Source organism: Athene cunicularia (assembly GCF_003259725.1).
Source record: "Athene cunicularia isolate RWA chromosome 2 unlocalized genomic scaffold, athCun1 chr2_part1, whole genome shotgun sequence".
In the NCBI taxonomy this organism is placed as follows: Eukaryota; Metazoa; Chordata; class Aves; order Strigiformes; family Strigidae; genus Athene; species Athene cunicularia.
In genome coordinates this window covers 62,801,146-62,818,532 of record NW_020799095.1, presented here as the reverse complement: position 1 = coordinate 62,818,532, position 17,387 = coordinate 62,801,146, and the positions used below count along the sequence as shown (strand labels likewise).

The 17,387-nt window shown below is 41.1% G+C and overlaps 1 protein-coding gene across 2 annotated transcripts in view; it reads left to right on the top strand.

Moving 5' to 3' along the window:
- Positions 1–10,892, top strand: part of NQO2 (N-ribosyldihydronicotinamide:quinone reductase 2) — a 12,168-nt gene extending 1,276 nt beyond the window's left edge. The window contains exons 2-7 of one of the 2 annotated variants that reach the window (XM_026843037.1): positions 257–309; positions 1,915–2,079; positions 3,559–3,689; positions 5,885–5,998; positions 7,399–7,500; positions 8,621–10,892. In XM_026843037.1, the coding sequence (XP_026698838.1) occupies positions 257–309; positions 1,915–2,079; positions 3,559–3,689; positions 5,885–5,998; positions 7,399–7,500; positions 8,621–8,794 (739 nt within the window). In that variant the 3' untranslated portion in view covers positions 8,795–10,892. Of the gene's footprint in view, positions 1–256; positions 310–1,914; positions 2,080–3,558; positions 3,690–5,884; positions 5,999–7,398; positions 7,501–8,615 lie in introns of both variants that reach the window. The other variant, XM_026843038.1, reaches the window with a different exon arrangement.
- Positions 10,893–17,387: the final 6,495 nt, after the last annotated feature.

Genomic DNA, 17,387 nt, shown 5'->3' with positions numbered 1-17,387 from the left:
CCACCGGCCCCTGGGCCTTCGGCCGCCGCAAGGCAACGCTCACGGCCCGGCCCGGCGGCCCTGACACTGCCCCAGCACCCGTGGGTGCGCGTCTGCCTCCACAGAGGTACGCACGCAGGGGCACCCGCACGGTGCTTTCCCCGCGCAGCCTGCTCGCAGCCACCCAGAATGGCACCTTTCCTACCGAAACAGCTGTTCGCCTTGTACCTTTTCCCGATGCTTCTCACACCAGCAAATCTGTCATTTAGGTTCACAGGCCGTATCAGATTCTCAAGACAGAAGCTACTAAGTGCTTCCAGAAAATGGCAGGTAAGAACAAATACCGATAAAAATACTCTTCACCTCAGGCCTGGGCATGCTGGTACGTGGCATCTGTAACGTTTGGTTGGGATACTGAGATACTGCTTTTTCAAATGACTGGAACAACTTCAGTGATACCTTTGAAAACCCCAGTCTCTCCCAGCGCTGTGTCTGAGTGCCCTCAGCTCTGCTGAAATGGAAACAAACCAGCAGCTCGCAGAGTTCATCTTCCACATCTGTGAGCTTCTGTCATCTCCAACTATGGAACTGCTGGTTTGCTGAGAGTTAACAGGAACAGCAAAGAGATAACCGCTCTCAATATTCCAGAATAAGTTACGGAACAGTGGTTTGAGTAGTTTATATACATTAAATTTATGATAGCATCTGACCACAAATTTTAATAGTCTTTTGGCAAAGCAGTCATTTCATGGATGCTGTGCAGAAATAATCACCCCTTATAATTTAGGTTAAAAATGAGGTATTGTTTCTTCAAGCCTTCAGCTCTGGTTCTGTTAATTATCTCTGATACCTGAAACTTACCCATCACCCTGGTGGTGCACAGAGCTGTATAGCTTCTGTGTCCCCTGGAGAAACTGAAATCAGCAGGTGCCTGAGTTTTTTGTGTTGGTGGTCAGGAACCAAGAGCTGCATGTTTTGCAAATCCAGTAATTTTCAATAAACCCTGGAAATTGCCTTCTCTGCAGCATTTATGTATTAATAACTACTACCCCATGAAAGTATTTCACCTTGTGTTCAGTGATGAATTATTTTTTTAGATAATTATTCAAGTTGAATGGCCTCTGTACAGTAAAATTTTGAACAAGCTCCAATACACCTTGTTACATCAGTTTAAGAAGCTCCATCCCAACATATCTGTCTTGCCGCTCAGCTTACCTTAAATCCACTCTGTCAGCAGTTTGAGATACACTAGACAGCTCACTCGCATCTAAGAAAAAAATCATACTGCTTTCTGTTGAAGTCGCTGTGATGAAGCTGAAGTGGGATAGTGGCATCTTAAACACCTACCCCAATGTTGTCACTTGTGCAGCACTGAAATGGATGATGAGGCGATCCCCACATTGCATTAGGAAGATGCGCTGAGCTCTCTGCACTTGTGTCCACAAGTTTGAGGGAATCTAAGCTGGGACGGCTTTGATCCCAGCCCACCCCTCACACTTGTGCTGTGTAGCTTGTCTGACCCAGCCTAGGGAGCTAAAGCAGCAGACAGCTTTTTTTTTTTTCTTCTGTTGTTGGGTGTGTTGGGGGTGGGGGGCAGTGGAATCCAATGAACACAAATGCTGACTTGAGGAGGAACTGGATTGTGCTGACGTAGGATAGTGTGACTTGCTATGGAATCGCACCCACTGTCCACTGAGTTTCACCTGGAAAGCCCAGTTTAGCACAAAATCCCTGGGTGAGGGACATTTACTGATTAGTTCCTGAGTCACTCATTGCTGGCGAGCAGGGGTCAAACACTGCCACCGTCATTCTGTTTCACTAGTTTTGTGCTGCTGGGAGAACACACTACAGAAAAATGAAGGACTGGTTCCACAAACTCTTTCATATCTGCCTCCTGTACTCAAAGGTGTCTTCTTGTTTCCTGTCTGCCTCCAGGAAGAAAAGTCCTGATAGTCTATGCACATCAAGAGCCCAGGTCCTTCAATGGATCTTTGAAGAGGATTGCTATGGAAGAATTAAGCAAGCAGGGCTGCAGTGTCACAGTTTCTGATTTATATGCAATGCAGTTTGAGCCACGAGCAACAAGAAATGATGTTGTTGGTGAGACTAACCAAAATTACACTTTTTTCAATAATAACAACAAAACAAACTTTCACCTTGTCTAACATGCTGCATTAACAATCCAGAACCACGCTGTTAGATGCACTCTGAAAAAAAGTTGCTGTTATTTTGTACACATATGCCTCAACTAACAAGACCCAGCTTTTTACTTTCTATTAGCACTAAGTGTAGTTCCTAACTGACAGTGTAGGAACAAGTATCATCTTTATTTAAATAAATGTGGTCACTAGAAACGCCCCCCTCAATCCAAAAAAAAAAAAAAAATCTGTGTAGTGCGGATCTGTAAAACAGTGTTTTGCCTTTAGACTAAAGTGAATGAGGGAAAATTATTATTTTTACAGTATTTACAATCAGCTGAAAACATGTTTTAAGAACCACCTTCTCTTAATGAACAAGATTACACATACTTTATGCAAGTTAGCTCCAGGCACTTAACTGCTTGGGCTTTTGAGTTGTCTTGGCACTCCTCAACTAGCTTGGTATTATACGATTACTAAAAATGACTAGATGATGCAGTTAAGACTGGAGAAAAATAGTGATGCTTTTGTTAGCCTTATGTGATATTTTCACTATGCTCTTGTTAGCATTTAGCCCTAGTATTTTTCCAGATTAGGAAACAGCCATAACATAATTTACTACTCTTTCTTTAAAACAACAAGCAAAAAGAAATAGCACAGGTCCAGTGCAAGCACTGGCAAAAACAAGAAGAAACTTAATAATGACGAGACATAAGTATTTCAAAAAGTCCACTCCTGAATATGAACTTTGACTCATAGTAACATTACTCGGAGGGAAAAATGCATTAGCACGTGTCCACAATCAGTCTCTGAAGTCTACTTCTTATGGGTGAGAAATGCCTTCAGATACCATTCTATGAGTTTAGTTTATGAGGCTACTGTCTCTCTCTTCTGCTAGAGACTGATGATCTGCTAGTTGAATCAGCAGAATGAATGTGTATGTCAGATTCAGACATATTTGAATCAGCTTAACCAACTGTAGTGGAATCAGCAGAGATGGCCAGTACTGGTTCCCCAGCCCCTGCTGAGTTTCCCAGTTACAAAGGCTGAAAAGCAGCTACATAGTCCTTGTGATCACGTCATGGTTTTAGTCGTCCCTAAAGCAGTGGCAGAGCAATTACCAAAATTTTCTTAAATCCTCCATCTGCATCACCAGAGTCTAGAGCCAAGTTTAGGTCCTCTTACTGCACTTCATATGTTGCTACAGAAAGGCAAAAGATTTAGTACTGAGACACTACATTCCTCTCCAGCTTAAAACCCAATCACCATCAGCTGTGATGATGCTGGATATCCATAAAATAAAAATTTAAGAAGCAGCAGGGAAAAATGGAAAGCAATAACTCAATTTAGAACCGTAGATTGCAACGTATTTAATCTGTACTTGCTACGGTGCTAGAAACAGGGCAAGGAATGACTACTACCTGTTTCCTTCTACCCACAGGTTGCTTGCACAACTCAGAAGAGTTCAATTATGGTGTGGAGACATGGGAAGCTTACAAGAGAGGAGGTTTGTCCAGTGATGTGATTGAAGAGCAAAAGAAGGTGCAGGGAGCAGACTTGCTGATTTTTCAGGTAATTATTTTAAATTGTGTTAAAAAAAGACTCCAGTTGTAACATACAGGGGTGAACAAAAGAAAAGCAATAGTGAGAAAACTGTAGATTTCGTTAGGAACATTGAATCTGGCCAGAGTAAAAAGAGATAGTAGCTCTGCCATCAACATAAAACAGACTGAATCCAGCATAGCAATTTCAAGGTGTCAAGTTTTTCTGGTATGATGTGGATCTTAGAAAATACCAAAAATACCAGGTTGTGTGTGAGCACTATTCATGCTAGCACAGTATGAATTTTTCACACAAATAATAGCTCCACACTGGCATTTTTTGAGCATTGGAAGGGACATGATATTAGAACCTTAAAATACCTGATTAAAATTCACAGCAGTGCTTCACTTAAAAATCAACATTCAAAAGTAGTCTTGTTATGCAGGTTTTGTGAAAATTGGTTTTCATACTACCTGCACTTCAAAATGATTGCATTGAGCAACTCTGACCACAAAGTACTGAGTGCAAAATAAGACTATAATTCTCAATATGAGAACCGTGCCATGTTAATCAGGCAGCCCAATACTATCTCTTTGTCTTGGAGCTCACACAACACAAACACAGATCTACATGCTGAGATGTGTGTAAGGCCTTAAGGTGGCCCTGATGAGTTACAGGTTTGGGATATGGTAACAGACAAAGGGAAGAGTGTTTGGGGATAAACACTTTAAGTAATGGTACAGTAACAAATACAGATCAGTAGTACAATTATCCGGGTCATTACCACAGCAAATCCAGTAATTCAACAGCACAGTTACCCGGGTTGGAATGACAGCAAATCCAGTAATTCACTAACACTCAGCCAAAGTTCATATCTTGGACGCACAAAGATGTGCATGCCCACGGTTATCAGGCAGGCTGGCAGAAAGCAGGGCACGGCTTGTTTTCTGGGCGAGCAGCTGGGAGCAGCCAGTGGGGTCAGGGAATTTGTACTTTACCAACCAGATTGTCCTCATTTATTGCTGAGTTGCAGAAGCACTATCTGGACTTGCTAACGGAACATTGCATCCCATCTCCGCTCCCCACTGTGCTAGCTCTGTCCTCGTTGTCGACAAGTTCCAGAAGTACTGTATAAGGCAGTACTAGCCCCACACTTCTTTTGTGTGCCTCTGTGACTGTTGGCCTTAGGCATAGGCTATATATATTCCACTGTCCAATTCTAGATTAAATTTTGTATGTGATCATATCTCAAACATTTCACTGTAAGTCTTCATCATTTTTAAACAATTGCTTCTGTGATAAGTATAGTGAAATAGCCCCTGAAGGAAGTAGTTGCTTTCTGTCTATAGAATGCTATGAAGTTTAGTATGTTCTGGTGCAGAAAAAAAAAAAAAAGCAAGCCTCTCAAAGACACCATAAAGTAATTTATAATTATCTGCAGGCTAAATTACCAATTCCAAAGATAATGGTGATTGCCTAGTTTCCACGTTGTTTCCATCTTGAATTAAACCACACGTGGATAAGCTTTTACAGAATTTCTTCTTCTGTACTGCAGTGTGTACGAGGGCTTAGGGATAGCGATGCATCCTAGAACAGGAGTCCATAAAGCATTCAAGATAATGCAAATGAGACATGATAGCTTTAGGCTGTAGTCCCATGGGCTAACTGAAGGATCTAGAAGCAGAGGATCCTACTGTTAAAAGTTTTCTTCTCAATAAAGTGATTCAGGGTCATCATGTCAGCAGGGTATGAAAGTAAGTCTTTCTTAAGATCTCATGGCATTTGTCAGTGTCAGACTGTCAGATCAGAACTGATCACCAAATGTCAGTCCTGGTAATAAGGCTCTGTGTGCATTTTGGCCACATTGTCTATTAGATCATATGTTCCTTTTGCATTTCAGCAATAGGAGATGCAATTCTGTACAGTCTTAAGTTTGAATTAAACGGCACCCTCCTGCTTCATCATATCCCAGCTTTAATTTGTGTAGAAGCCCTCACATTCACCATGGTGTTAGTGTGCTACAGATGCTCAGGTATGTACCTGACACTGTTACAAAGCACTTCAGTTATTTTTGCCAAGCATAGTTACTGCCTCTCCTGACAGAGAGCTGGAAGAAGGCATGTATAAGATCTGAACAGATCAAGAGAATAGGATTTAGCCTGTAGACCAGGCCTAGGGATGGCCCAGACTCTCTGCGCTAACAAGGTAATTTCCTTCTTGCCTAGTTTCCCTTGTATTGGTTCAGCATGCCAGCAATCATGAAGGGCTGGATGGACAGAGTATTGGTCCAAGGATTTGCTCATGAGTTTCCAAACTGTTATGATTCTGGTTTGCTCAAGGTATGTTTTCGAGACTCTTTTATTAAGATCAAGATTTGCAATGCTCTTGAGGGTATTGGGTTTTCCATTATATCTGCTTAAAGCTCTCACTTTATGCCCTTATGAAATAATGCTTTGTTAACATGTTGAGGAACTGTCTGGCTTGTTAAAACTGTCTGAAAAGTAGTACAATAAGGATAATGCAGTGTCTCCTAAAGATTTAAGCAGTCTCTCAGAGATTTTTAGCAGGCCTACAAAATGGACTTTATGATTTGCTAGGTGTATCAGAGTGCACTGAGATGGCATTACAGCTTGCAAACAGTTTAAATCGATGCATTTCCTAAAACGATAGTCTGTCATTCTTCCCGCTGCTGTAGGACTGCACAAATCTGTAATGAATGACATACTAGAATAGGTGACAAGATCCTGTTCTGGGATTAGATGTCAAAGTCTGGGATTAAACTATAAAACTTAGTCAGAAACCTGAAATACCCAGTGCACTAGCCTCTCTCCCGACTATCTCCTTTCAACCTTTTCCTCTTTGTAGCTTACAAATTAAACAAGATCAGTATCTCTCTATGACAATTCATAAATTTTTAATTCTCCACAGCACTGGGAATATCCCTGGAAAAACTTGGCCCACTGTCTGATAGTTATTTGCTAACAACTGCAGCATCCAGAAACAATCAATAATAGTTTCACATTTACATTCACTGCATATTGTTCTCTAATTTCTGATCTTCTTAACAATTCCAAACATTTCAGTTTGTTTGAATTTCAGAAACGGCTGCCTCTCCATGATGAATAGGACTAATCCCTAATGATCATAGCTGCATGCTGAGTGCAGGCTCAAGGCAGTTCGGATACTGCACTGGAAAAATGTTATTTCAATTACAGAAGCTAAAACTGAGAGGATAGAAGCTGAGCACGAGCCCATGGCTGATACCATTGTTACAGAAGCAGAAGAAACACAGGGGTTTAGAACACCTGAGGAATAGTTTGTTCTTGAATTATTCCATGACAACCAAACCCAAGTTTGAAGGGGGACTATAGCATTCAATTTCTGTATTAAGGAAGGACAGGAAAAAGGATATTCTCAGTAACAGTGTGTTTTCCAGCCCCAGTCTTCCAAACATTGCATAGGGGAGAACAAGGGTCAGCCCTTCTTCATACAAGTCAGATTGTAATTCCTTTTCTTTTCAACCTGTCTCTACCCAAAGCCCTGACATACAGTCCACTGTCTAGTTGTATGTCGTCAATCTTTGCCTCGGACCTGCCACTACACAGAAGGTCTGGGAAAGAAGAGAACACCACCACCTCTAGAAATTTTTTGCTGTCCAGGTTCCCCTAAATATTTATGGAACTATTTAGCTACTCTTCTTTAAACATGCTTAACTCAAGCGCTGCTTTCTTAATTCTAGAACAAATTAGCCCTGTTTTCTTTCACCACTGGAGGAAGCGAAGAGATGTATGCAAAAGGAAGTATCAATGGTGATATTCGCTATCTCCTGTGGCCCATGCAGGTATAAGATGTGAATATTTTGTTGTTGTTTGCCTTATTTTTTATTATTCCAATTATTTTTAACAGTTGTATTATTATTTTATATTAAATATAATAAGAAAGAATTGTCAGTTCCAAGCATCTGCAGGTTATACATTGGGCCCTAAGAATCCTGACGCTACTTTAAAAGTCCACAGTTTTAAAGTTGTTTTGTGCCCCTTCCTCCAGATTGGAATCTGGAGAAAGCTTATACTGTCAGCTTTTTAAGTTTTTCTGTTGTTATAGGATTACCTTTAGCCCTAGTGTGCAGGATTTCTTTCCCCTATAGCTACCTGATTCACGTAGGAGGGGAGTCACACATTATCCTGGCATCAACATTAAGCATCCCAAAGTTAGCATGTCCTTTCTTACTGCTACCCTTTTATCAGACATAGCAAACGTGCTTTGAGAAATTTAGGCTGCAAGGCAAACTGTGCCAGCTACTTCTTGATATAATGCAACAGATGTGCTTAAATTCTTTGGTCTCCTACCGATTGTGATTACTAGCTGACTGCCCTTGTGAGGCTATCTAGCTGCAGCACTTGCAAGTCAACATGACAAAGAATGTGAAACACAACTGTGAATTCAGAAATACACAGAGGGAAAATGGCAAGTTGAGCTGATTTGAAAGGCACTAGCCTTCGTTCAGGATCATTTTGCTAAGCCAGAGGCAAAAGGTTAAAAAAAATACACAGTAGATGAGAAATACACCGCGGTTCAGGAACAATCCGTGGATGTTCAAACAGTACAATGAACTTTAGACTGTCTCTGATCCTTGCAAATTTAATAGCATACAGCAGCTGAAAAGAACAGTTCTGTGGGTTGAACAGCACTTAAATTCCACAGAGCAGAATAAATGAAGATGGCCTTATTTTTCAGTGTATTGTATGTCATTCTGCTTGATGCCTAGCCTTCAATAGTGACTTTCAGGATAGGTAATGAACTTTTGCCATTCATTTTCCTTCTCCCGATAAATGCACAGGTTTAGAGAACCTACCTTATACTGGGTCAGAGAAACAGTATTAGGTTTGAATTTTCCACATTCTTGAATTGAAAGTGAAAGACTATTTCCTGAGACATTTCTTTCTTTGCTTTGAGTCCAGCATGGAATTATGCACTTTTGTGGCGTCAAAGTCCTTGCACCTCACATCTGCTTCGCTCCGGAGTATGTCTCTGAGGAGAAGAGGAAGGAGATGCTGATTGCTTGGGCCCAGCGTCTAAAGACTCTTTGGAAGGAAGAACCCATAAACTGCTCTCCTGAGTGGTATTTCCAGTAATGTTCAAGTACAAGACTACAAAGAGAAGATCTTTTTTCTCCTCTTTCTGATGCTCTATCTCAATACCTGAATGCCAGTCTCTTAATTCAAATGTTTTATAAGTACTACAGCTAGCAGCTTAACTGGCAATATAGCATTTATCTTCATTGACTCCTAGGAATTCTCTTCAATGATGGTGCAAAACTCTTTGTGAAGAATTATCCATGCTCATATAAACAGTGACATCCTGCCTACAAGTGGTTGATAACACAAGCAGTATTTAATTGCAGATTATACCACTGCTGCTTATGAAACAGTAAAGTACATTGCCAAGCTTATTTTAACACTTTTTGTACCAACTGCCACTTTTTTTTTTTTTATTTGCCAGGGAATATGCTGCTCATACTCAACCTTGTTACGGCCAATCCTGTTCTTTTAAATGAGAGCTCTACACTTGCACCTTTGAGCTATAAACCCAGATCATGAATAATGCAACAGGATGTACAGTTGCACAGTGATGTAGACAGCTCGAAAGCCTTGTGGACAGCCTTAGGCTTTTCCACATATTTACAAAACAATATTAGAGCTAGGACAGATACCAGAAAAGGAAAAAAACATACAAATATTGTATAGCAGTATGTACATTCCTATAGAATGTAGCTCCCATTTGTACATAAAAATGCAGCTTCCTAGAATCAAAGGGAATTCTCTGTTTTTGTTAACCTAAGTAGAGACAAAAAGGAATCCTATCTGTTCCCTGCCCCTTCAAACAGTCAGTATTGTTGTTTGGGCCTGGAGGGCTGGGTGCATGGTGTCCAGCATCAGCATAGGTGGGCTTCCTTGGAGATCTCCAGCCAGGCAGAATGCCTACCCAGAAACCTGCAAGAGCACCATCTGTCTACAAGCCAGGATCAAATGGGACAAAATGGCTGACTGGCTCTTAACATCCGTGATTTTTGCCTGGAACTTTAGCAGGATTATTTTTTGTTTGAGAGCTGTTAACCCCTTTTGTGCATATGGCACAGGGTGGGTTACTTACTTAGCTACACAATTTCTTGCTTTGGTTATCTTACTTAACAGCTGCCTTTGCACTTTGATATTAAAAGAATGTGGCCTGAATAAGAAATGGTCTTCTGAGTCACTGTCAAATGACACTTAGGCCTCTGCATACAGAGCGGGCATCTGCCATACATTCTTTGTAGCAGCCTTGTCATGACCCACCCTTATGTTTCTTTAAGGGCTATTTGGATAATAAAGATGCTGAGCCCAGATTCTGGAGTGGCAACATAAACTGATACACCAGACTGAGAGTTGCTACCACAGAGAAAGATTTGTGTGTTCCTGTTTGTCACCATATGAAGTGAAGGCCCACCTCTAGCAGAGACAGACCCCTGTAAGCAGTGCTGCCCTAAGCTGTTCCAGATGTCTGCTTCAGTGTGTGTGAGTCTGTCTTTAGGTTACACAAGCAAGAAATCTGCTTTGGCTCAACAACTCTTATATAGGAAAAAGAAAGTGAAAGGGAATAAAATTGGAAATGTGATACACATACATTGTGGGGAAGGCTAGTTCTTGCCCAAAAGACTTAGGGAAAACAACTCTAAGTTATCTGAAGAGAGATTGCAAGACAACTGCAAATTAAAACTGTATAGGAGAGGAATCATCTTTATGTTCACTGTGTTCAGTTACCAGACTATTCAAGAAAGAAGGAAATGGATATGAAAGCAGAAGTTGAAACTGTCAAACCACGTGTTACTGTACTGGATCAATTGCAGAGCTTAGTGGGTTTAAATTTTAGATGAAGAATCTCAGACTGACCTACACGATGAAAATCCACTTCTTGACACTATTTGGCAGACACGTGCCAGCTCACACACATGGTAGCATTAAGTGCCCGTATGAGACTGGAAATCTGAAATGCAAGCATACAAGAGCAGCTGTGCTAGGTCAGAACAAGGATACTCCAGCCCTTGAGTTTTTTCTCCACAGTGGCTATAGGTCAGGAAGAACAAGCACTTCCCCTGAATACTGTCCTGAGCTCCAACTATATTTAGTTTGGGGGACTTCCTGAGCTATATTTGTTTTCTGTATATTTGCCAAGCCAAATAAATCTCTGCCCTGATTTTTGTTCAGTCTTCTCTTGAATTCATGCCTACTTGAAGCAGCCAGTGTATTTTGGCAAAGTTCAGCATGTCACCTTTTTCCTTGCATGAAGCATTGGAGTCACGAGGGATCCTGGGGAGAGTGAAGCACCTGGTTCCCAGTAGCTTAGTTTGATTCCTCCCAGTCAACAGTAGATGGTTAGTCCCATCTGTTCTTTTACACAGTGCTTGGAGTTTAGTAGATGAGCATCACCTTCCTGCCTAAATAATCTCCTTTCCGGGCCATGGAATCCTGTTCTGCTCAGCTGTTCTTCCAAGAGAAGGCATTGGTCACCCTTGTTGCTCTTCTCTGAACTCCTCCAGTCTCACTATTCCATTACTGAGAAGAGGGGACAAGAAGCACACACAGAGTCAACTACGTGACTTTCTCTGTTCCTTTCCTAATAATCTCTGACATACGATTTGCTTTTGCTAATGTTTTTATCTGTTGTAACCCTAGATCTTGGCCATCAGTGGTAATGGTCAGCTCAGGGGCCATTATTTTATACATCAGTTAAGGGTAATGTTTTTCCTCGTGCACCTCTCTACATAACTTGAATTTCACTTCCTGTCTCATTGCCCAGTTACTCAGACATTTTTCCAGAACTCTACACAGTCTGCTTTCCTTGTCCCCCCTCCAAGTATCATCATCAGACTTTCTCAGCCTCCTTGCTCATGTCTTTTTCCAGATAATTTTCAACAGCTCAGATCCCTGCACTTGTATCCTCCCTCTGTTCTGAGTGCTGACCATTTACTGTTGCCCTTCTTTGTCCTATCTTTTAAACACATCTCCCTGCCATGACCTTCTTTCTCATTCCCTACCGGCTTAGTTTTCTTAAAAAAATATGATACAAAACTGAGTCAAACACCTCTTGGAAATGCAAGTAGACTATATCAGCCATATCACCATTATCCACATGCATTAACTCCCCCTAAAGTAAATTCTTCAGGAATACCATTCCAATCTGAAAGCCACTGTACAAGGGGGTATGTGATGGGGGTGAAACTAAGAAGGACTATTCATCGGTAACTTTCTGCAGTCAATCTCAGTCCTTGTCTGTGTAGTCTATTCTCATACAGATATTGTTCTGCACGCATCATAATTCTTGTCATTTGCCTTTATTTCATGTCTAGTTCTCCTGTATCTATTCAGGGAAGAGGTAATCAGAGCTGTGAGTTGTATCTCAGTTGTGGGCACATAATAGACTAAATGGCATTTGCTGAAAGGTGTTTCTCTTGCAGTGCTTTGGAAGCCAGTCCGCTGTGCAGCAATGGTGGGTGCTGAGCCAAGAGTTATTGTCCTTGTTCTGATGTGCTTCCAGTGCCCACTATATAGTACACTGTATGTTCTGGCACATGCCTTTCAAAAATTCAAGGGAAAATTTTAACATGTAGAAAACTAATAGAGAGTGGTCTGTATGGTTAATAAGGAGAGAGAAAGGAAGAAGCAGAATTAGTTTCTCATTAGTACTGGAAATGTGACAAACATTTTTATCAGATGAATGATTGCCTTGCTAAATCATATTACGCTAAAAGTCAAATGTAGTCCTGTCAAAACAGCATTGATTTAATCAGAATAATGCTGTAATTAGCTGAGTAACTTGTAGCTGCTTTTCAGGTTGGGGAAAAGGGTATAAGGCAACATGTTTTCCTCTTCCATTTAGTCTAGGGATTTGTTTTTTGTTGCTGGTGTCCTCCTTTTCCACACACTTTTAGGTCTTTGACAATTCATTCCAAAAATCATAATTGAATTTCTTTTACTTGATGTTCTGAAATGGCAGGTGAATCATGCTTGCAAACTTCAGAAAAACACAGGGATACAAATAGATCACTATCTGAATGATGTTATCAAGAAGCCTCATAGCCTAGAGAAACCAAGACTGATTTCTTGCATTAAGGTGCTTTTAATCCAGGTTTCAAAAAATTAGACAGGTGTAGAAGGTTCTTTCTTTGGTTTAATATTTGATTCCTGAAACAATGTCACTGAGGTTAGCTACTTGCTTGCAGAAGAATATGCTCTCCAGTGGACAAGCTAGCAGAAGGTTGTGTTGAAGAGAGGAACAGCCAATAATTATATATGCATAATTCATGTACAAGTTGTTTAGGGTTTTTTTAAATCCTACTATGCTAGTAGATATCCTAAAGCCTAAAAAGCCTACACCCCACAGAAGAAATGCAGAAAAATTAGGCTTAGGGTACTCTCAAGTTTTAGTGCTGGGTAATTGTCTCATCATTCTAAGGGTATTAAAATACCTTCTGTGTCCATACAAAAATGCTCCAAGATCCATGATGTTTCCTTTGAAATTAGGTAAGTCACTACAAAGAGTAGCTGAGAGAGCTATTCCAGCCTTAGTCACAAAACTTGAGTTAAAAAGTATAAAAGAATCTTTGACTACAAATGTTTGGGGAAGTAGAGGGCTTAGTCCAGAGCACCAGCCTCACATTTCAGCAGCCTCATTTTAGTCCTTTAACATAGTGGCAGTAGCTGATCATTTCACAAACAAGTCTGAGAATTATCTATTCCTGCAATGCTTTTGTTGCTTCCATCTTACTCTGCTGGTGTTCATATATTTACAGGAACATTTTCCACAGAACAAAATACCAATGAAACGCATATTAAAGAATTTGTGTCACAGTGCTTAGTGCAGGCTGATTAAAAAAAGAAAAATTTACAAATACTGGTGAAGTTCTTATTTTTTTAACAGTAAAATTTAGTGAAATAATAATTTCATTATCAGTTATTTCCAACTATCCCAAGACATTTTTATACTCCTCCAGATTCAGCAGTATTGGTTTAATACAGTTTGAATGCACAGGAGGAGACAGAAGACCAGTTTCTTCCCTAGGATTGTACAGCCAAAAAAATCCATAGCTGTTTCTGAATTACCAGTTGTAGGGGTTTAGGCCCTGCCGGGACCAGAGACCACGTTGCCATTGCCCCTCCCCCACCCTCGGACCGAGTAGGGCACAAGCCCCAGGGTTGAAAGAAGAGGAAATTTAATACAACAGTGTAATAAATAACAAACAACAACAATAAACAGTAATAACAATAAACAAGAGATATACAGATAAATACCGCAGTGAACACAGCCAGCCCGCCACGCATGCTTCCCCAGACCAAAGCTACAAAGGAAAGCTTCCCGTGCTTCCACACCAGACCTGACATCAGCATGGTATGAATAACCCAGCTGGAGATCCCTTCCCCCTGCTGGGGAAACTTAACCCTACCATAGCTGAACCAGGACACCAATTACCCTTGACAAAATGAGAAAGCATTTTGTTAACATCCGACAGAGAGAATAAACAAAGACCTAAATAGTATGTCCAAGCAACAGATTGTCACAGAGGACTGCCACACCTGCAAATGCTACGTACTCCAGTGAGATATGCAGAGCAAAGGTGGTGTCTTTACTGGAACTTAATGTGAAACCAAGGGAAAACGATATCCTCTCAATATACTCGACATGTACACCCTTGTATTTCTGTCATGTGTTGCTAGGCCACACCTCAGCATCCAGAGGAGACTTCAGGTGGTCATCTTTTGAACTTAACTGCAATGAAAAATTGTGGCTGTGATCAGTCACAAACAAGGGTGATTCTCAAGTCTCGTGGGGCATCCATTCTGCATTCAGATTCCCCAGGGGGATACAACCCTTCTCCCCATGCATCAACACTGTGGCTTGCATAGTGCTGCAGTTTCTCCCACCTCAGCCTTTTGGGGGCTCAGAGAAATAAGAAGTTTTGTTGCACTGATGAGCCAAAGCTAGCTAAAACCATGGGTTCTCTCTAAAATCAGCTCTGCTACATAATATCTTGACAGCTGTTGGACATCAGTGAGATCAGTCAGACCAAACAATACTTCAGCTTTAGATTAAAAGGTAGATTACAGACAAATATCTCAGCAATTCACAGGAGACACTGAGAGGGAAAAGCCTCTAAAGAGATACCTAGCAGCAAACTGCAGGTGGAGAGGAAGGAGTGGATAAACTTAAATCTCTGTAAGCAAAGCTTACCACAATACAGTCTTCAAAGTTAATGCCAGGAAAATAACCCTGTGCAAAGTCACTTTGCTGTTACGGCACAAGCTTTCTGTGATTGGATTTTAGATTTTAAGATTCACAAGATAGGTAACCATTCCAGGTAGCCTTGGTCTAGCACTGTGGAGTTTTGACACTTTATTTATCATCCCCTACAATTTTTCTAGTGATGCAATGAAACCTGCAGATTTCACATACAGCAATTTTCATCCTGCTGACAATAAAAACAGCTACGTGTTAAAAAAAAATTAAAATTCTATTTACTTTTTTTTTTCCTGTCAGTTTTAATAATATGCCTGAAATTTTTAGTACAACGTAAGTGAAAGTTTTCTCGAGATTGGTAAAAGTTTCAGTTAAAGTAAAGAGAGAACTAGTGGGCTTATTTTATTATCATTAACACTAAAATCAAAAATTTCTGCTCACAGAAATGCATTATTGTGAAAAGCATTAAAACTGTACCAGCCTTATTGTCCAGTGCAGGATAACCTTCCTTCTCAAATGGAATCAAGAGATTTCTCCATAAATTCAGGTGCATTTTTGGATCATTTTTCCTCTTCATTTTGAAAAGGAATGTAATACCTGGCAACAGTGACCCATAAGCACCAACAACTAATTGCTAATTTCTGAGGGGTTTTGCCCAGCTGTTGACAGAGCACCACTGGATGAGACTGAAACCTTTTTAACCGCACAGTTCTTACAGATTTAGCCATCTTACTTCCTGCCTTCAGCCCACGTCTTCAGCCACATACACAATGTAAAACTCAAAAGCAGAAAAAAACAAAACAAAAAACTCCAGAAGTAAAATGTTATGAAAAAATATCTGTAATGTTTGAGATTGCAATAGAAGACTAAAACTGCACTATCAGCCCACCAGAGATACCATGTCTGGATTTGCTTTTGCTTTATTTAGTTGACAGGTGCCCCAGATTCTCTGGACTGCAGGTTTAGTAACACCCTCCTTACAATACCTCAGTGTGGATGGACATGAAATGTCTGTATTCAAACTACAATGAGCTTAGTTTGGTGATGCAGCATAACCGTCCTGAGTCTTCTCATTACAGTAAGTGTTATCAGCCCTTGCATCTGGAGCTGTCACAGCATTAAACTCCTGGCTCAATACCAGCTGATCCAGATTCACTGGAAAACAGGAATGCACTGGACACACACCAGTTCCATTGCCAACATTGGGGTTTTTTTTGTGGAAATGACACACTCAGCATTATTTTGAGGGTTCCTGGAAAGAAATAATTTGTTCAGTTTGTCCAACAAGGTGCATAAAACTGTCTCAAGTTTCAGACAGAAAACTTGAGCTTGATGCTGATCGCCGAGGCTGTTCTACCTCTCCAAAACTGCAGCCACCTGCATACTATTGTTTCTCATCTGTCTCTCCAAAGAGACACCTTTCAGAAAGCTAGAAGGTAGAAGCCACCTTCCCCTTGCAGATGAATGTGCTGGCCAGCAGAAGGCACAAGTCACACTCTGTCTTCCCCTAGAAAGGCAAATAAGGGTACATGGGTGGTTTAGGAATTCAGATACTACATTGCTGACCATCACAGGAAGAAATAAAGGATGAGTTCTGTACTTGGAAAACGTCAGAGACCTAGAATATGCCAACATTACACACCAGCGCACCCATGTAAATCTCAGAGGCCTCATAATACTGAATGGGGTTCTTTTGTTTGCAAATGTCTTGTTTGTATGTGGCAGGAATACGACAGGTATAGACACAGAAACAGAAGTTCTCCACAGCTGAGGATCCCTAACCATGAAATCCACCATGGGGGCCTAGCACAGAATTAAATCAAACCCTCTGTGGCCACTGCACTTATTTCAGATCTACAGCAGGCTAGGGCCTCGGTTTCCACCAGGAAATGGGACTAGGCTCCTGGACCACTTTTGTCCCCTCTCACGATCAGGCTTGCCCTCCAGCTTTATACAAAGGCTCCCTCCCTTGAACACGAGTTGTGGGTTGCAGCTTCCCTCCCTCCCACATGGACCTGCTGCTGCTCTTCTGGTAGTGCCTGGTAGTACTGAGCTGCAAAGTCCACAGCATCTGCAATGCCCTGTGGGGAACGTGACCGTTCCCCAGAATCTGAAAGGTCATGGCAAAGAGGGAGACACTCAGCACCACCATCATTTCACTGGAGGAAAAGTGAAGGGATCAGTCTTCTGTGAAGCAGCTGATTAGACATTATTTCTATACTAGAACAGGTTTCCTAACAAAAATGATAAATACATTAGTTATGGAATCTTCGTTGCTGTTAGGACAATGACAAACTACACAAAATCTGTCAGAAATGCCTAAACACACCCTACCTCCGCAAGAGGATGGACTAGATGGTTTACGACGGTCCTTTCAGGTTAGGTATTTCCGCGGGACTGTTACCTGTTACAGTTACTCTGTTGACAAACAGAAACCCCTGCCTCCGCTCTTCCTGA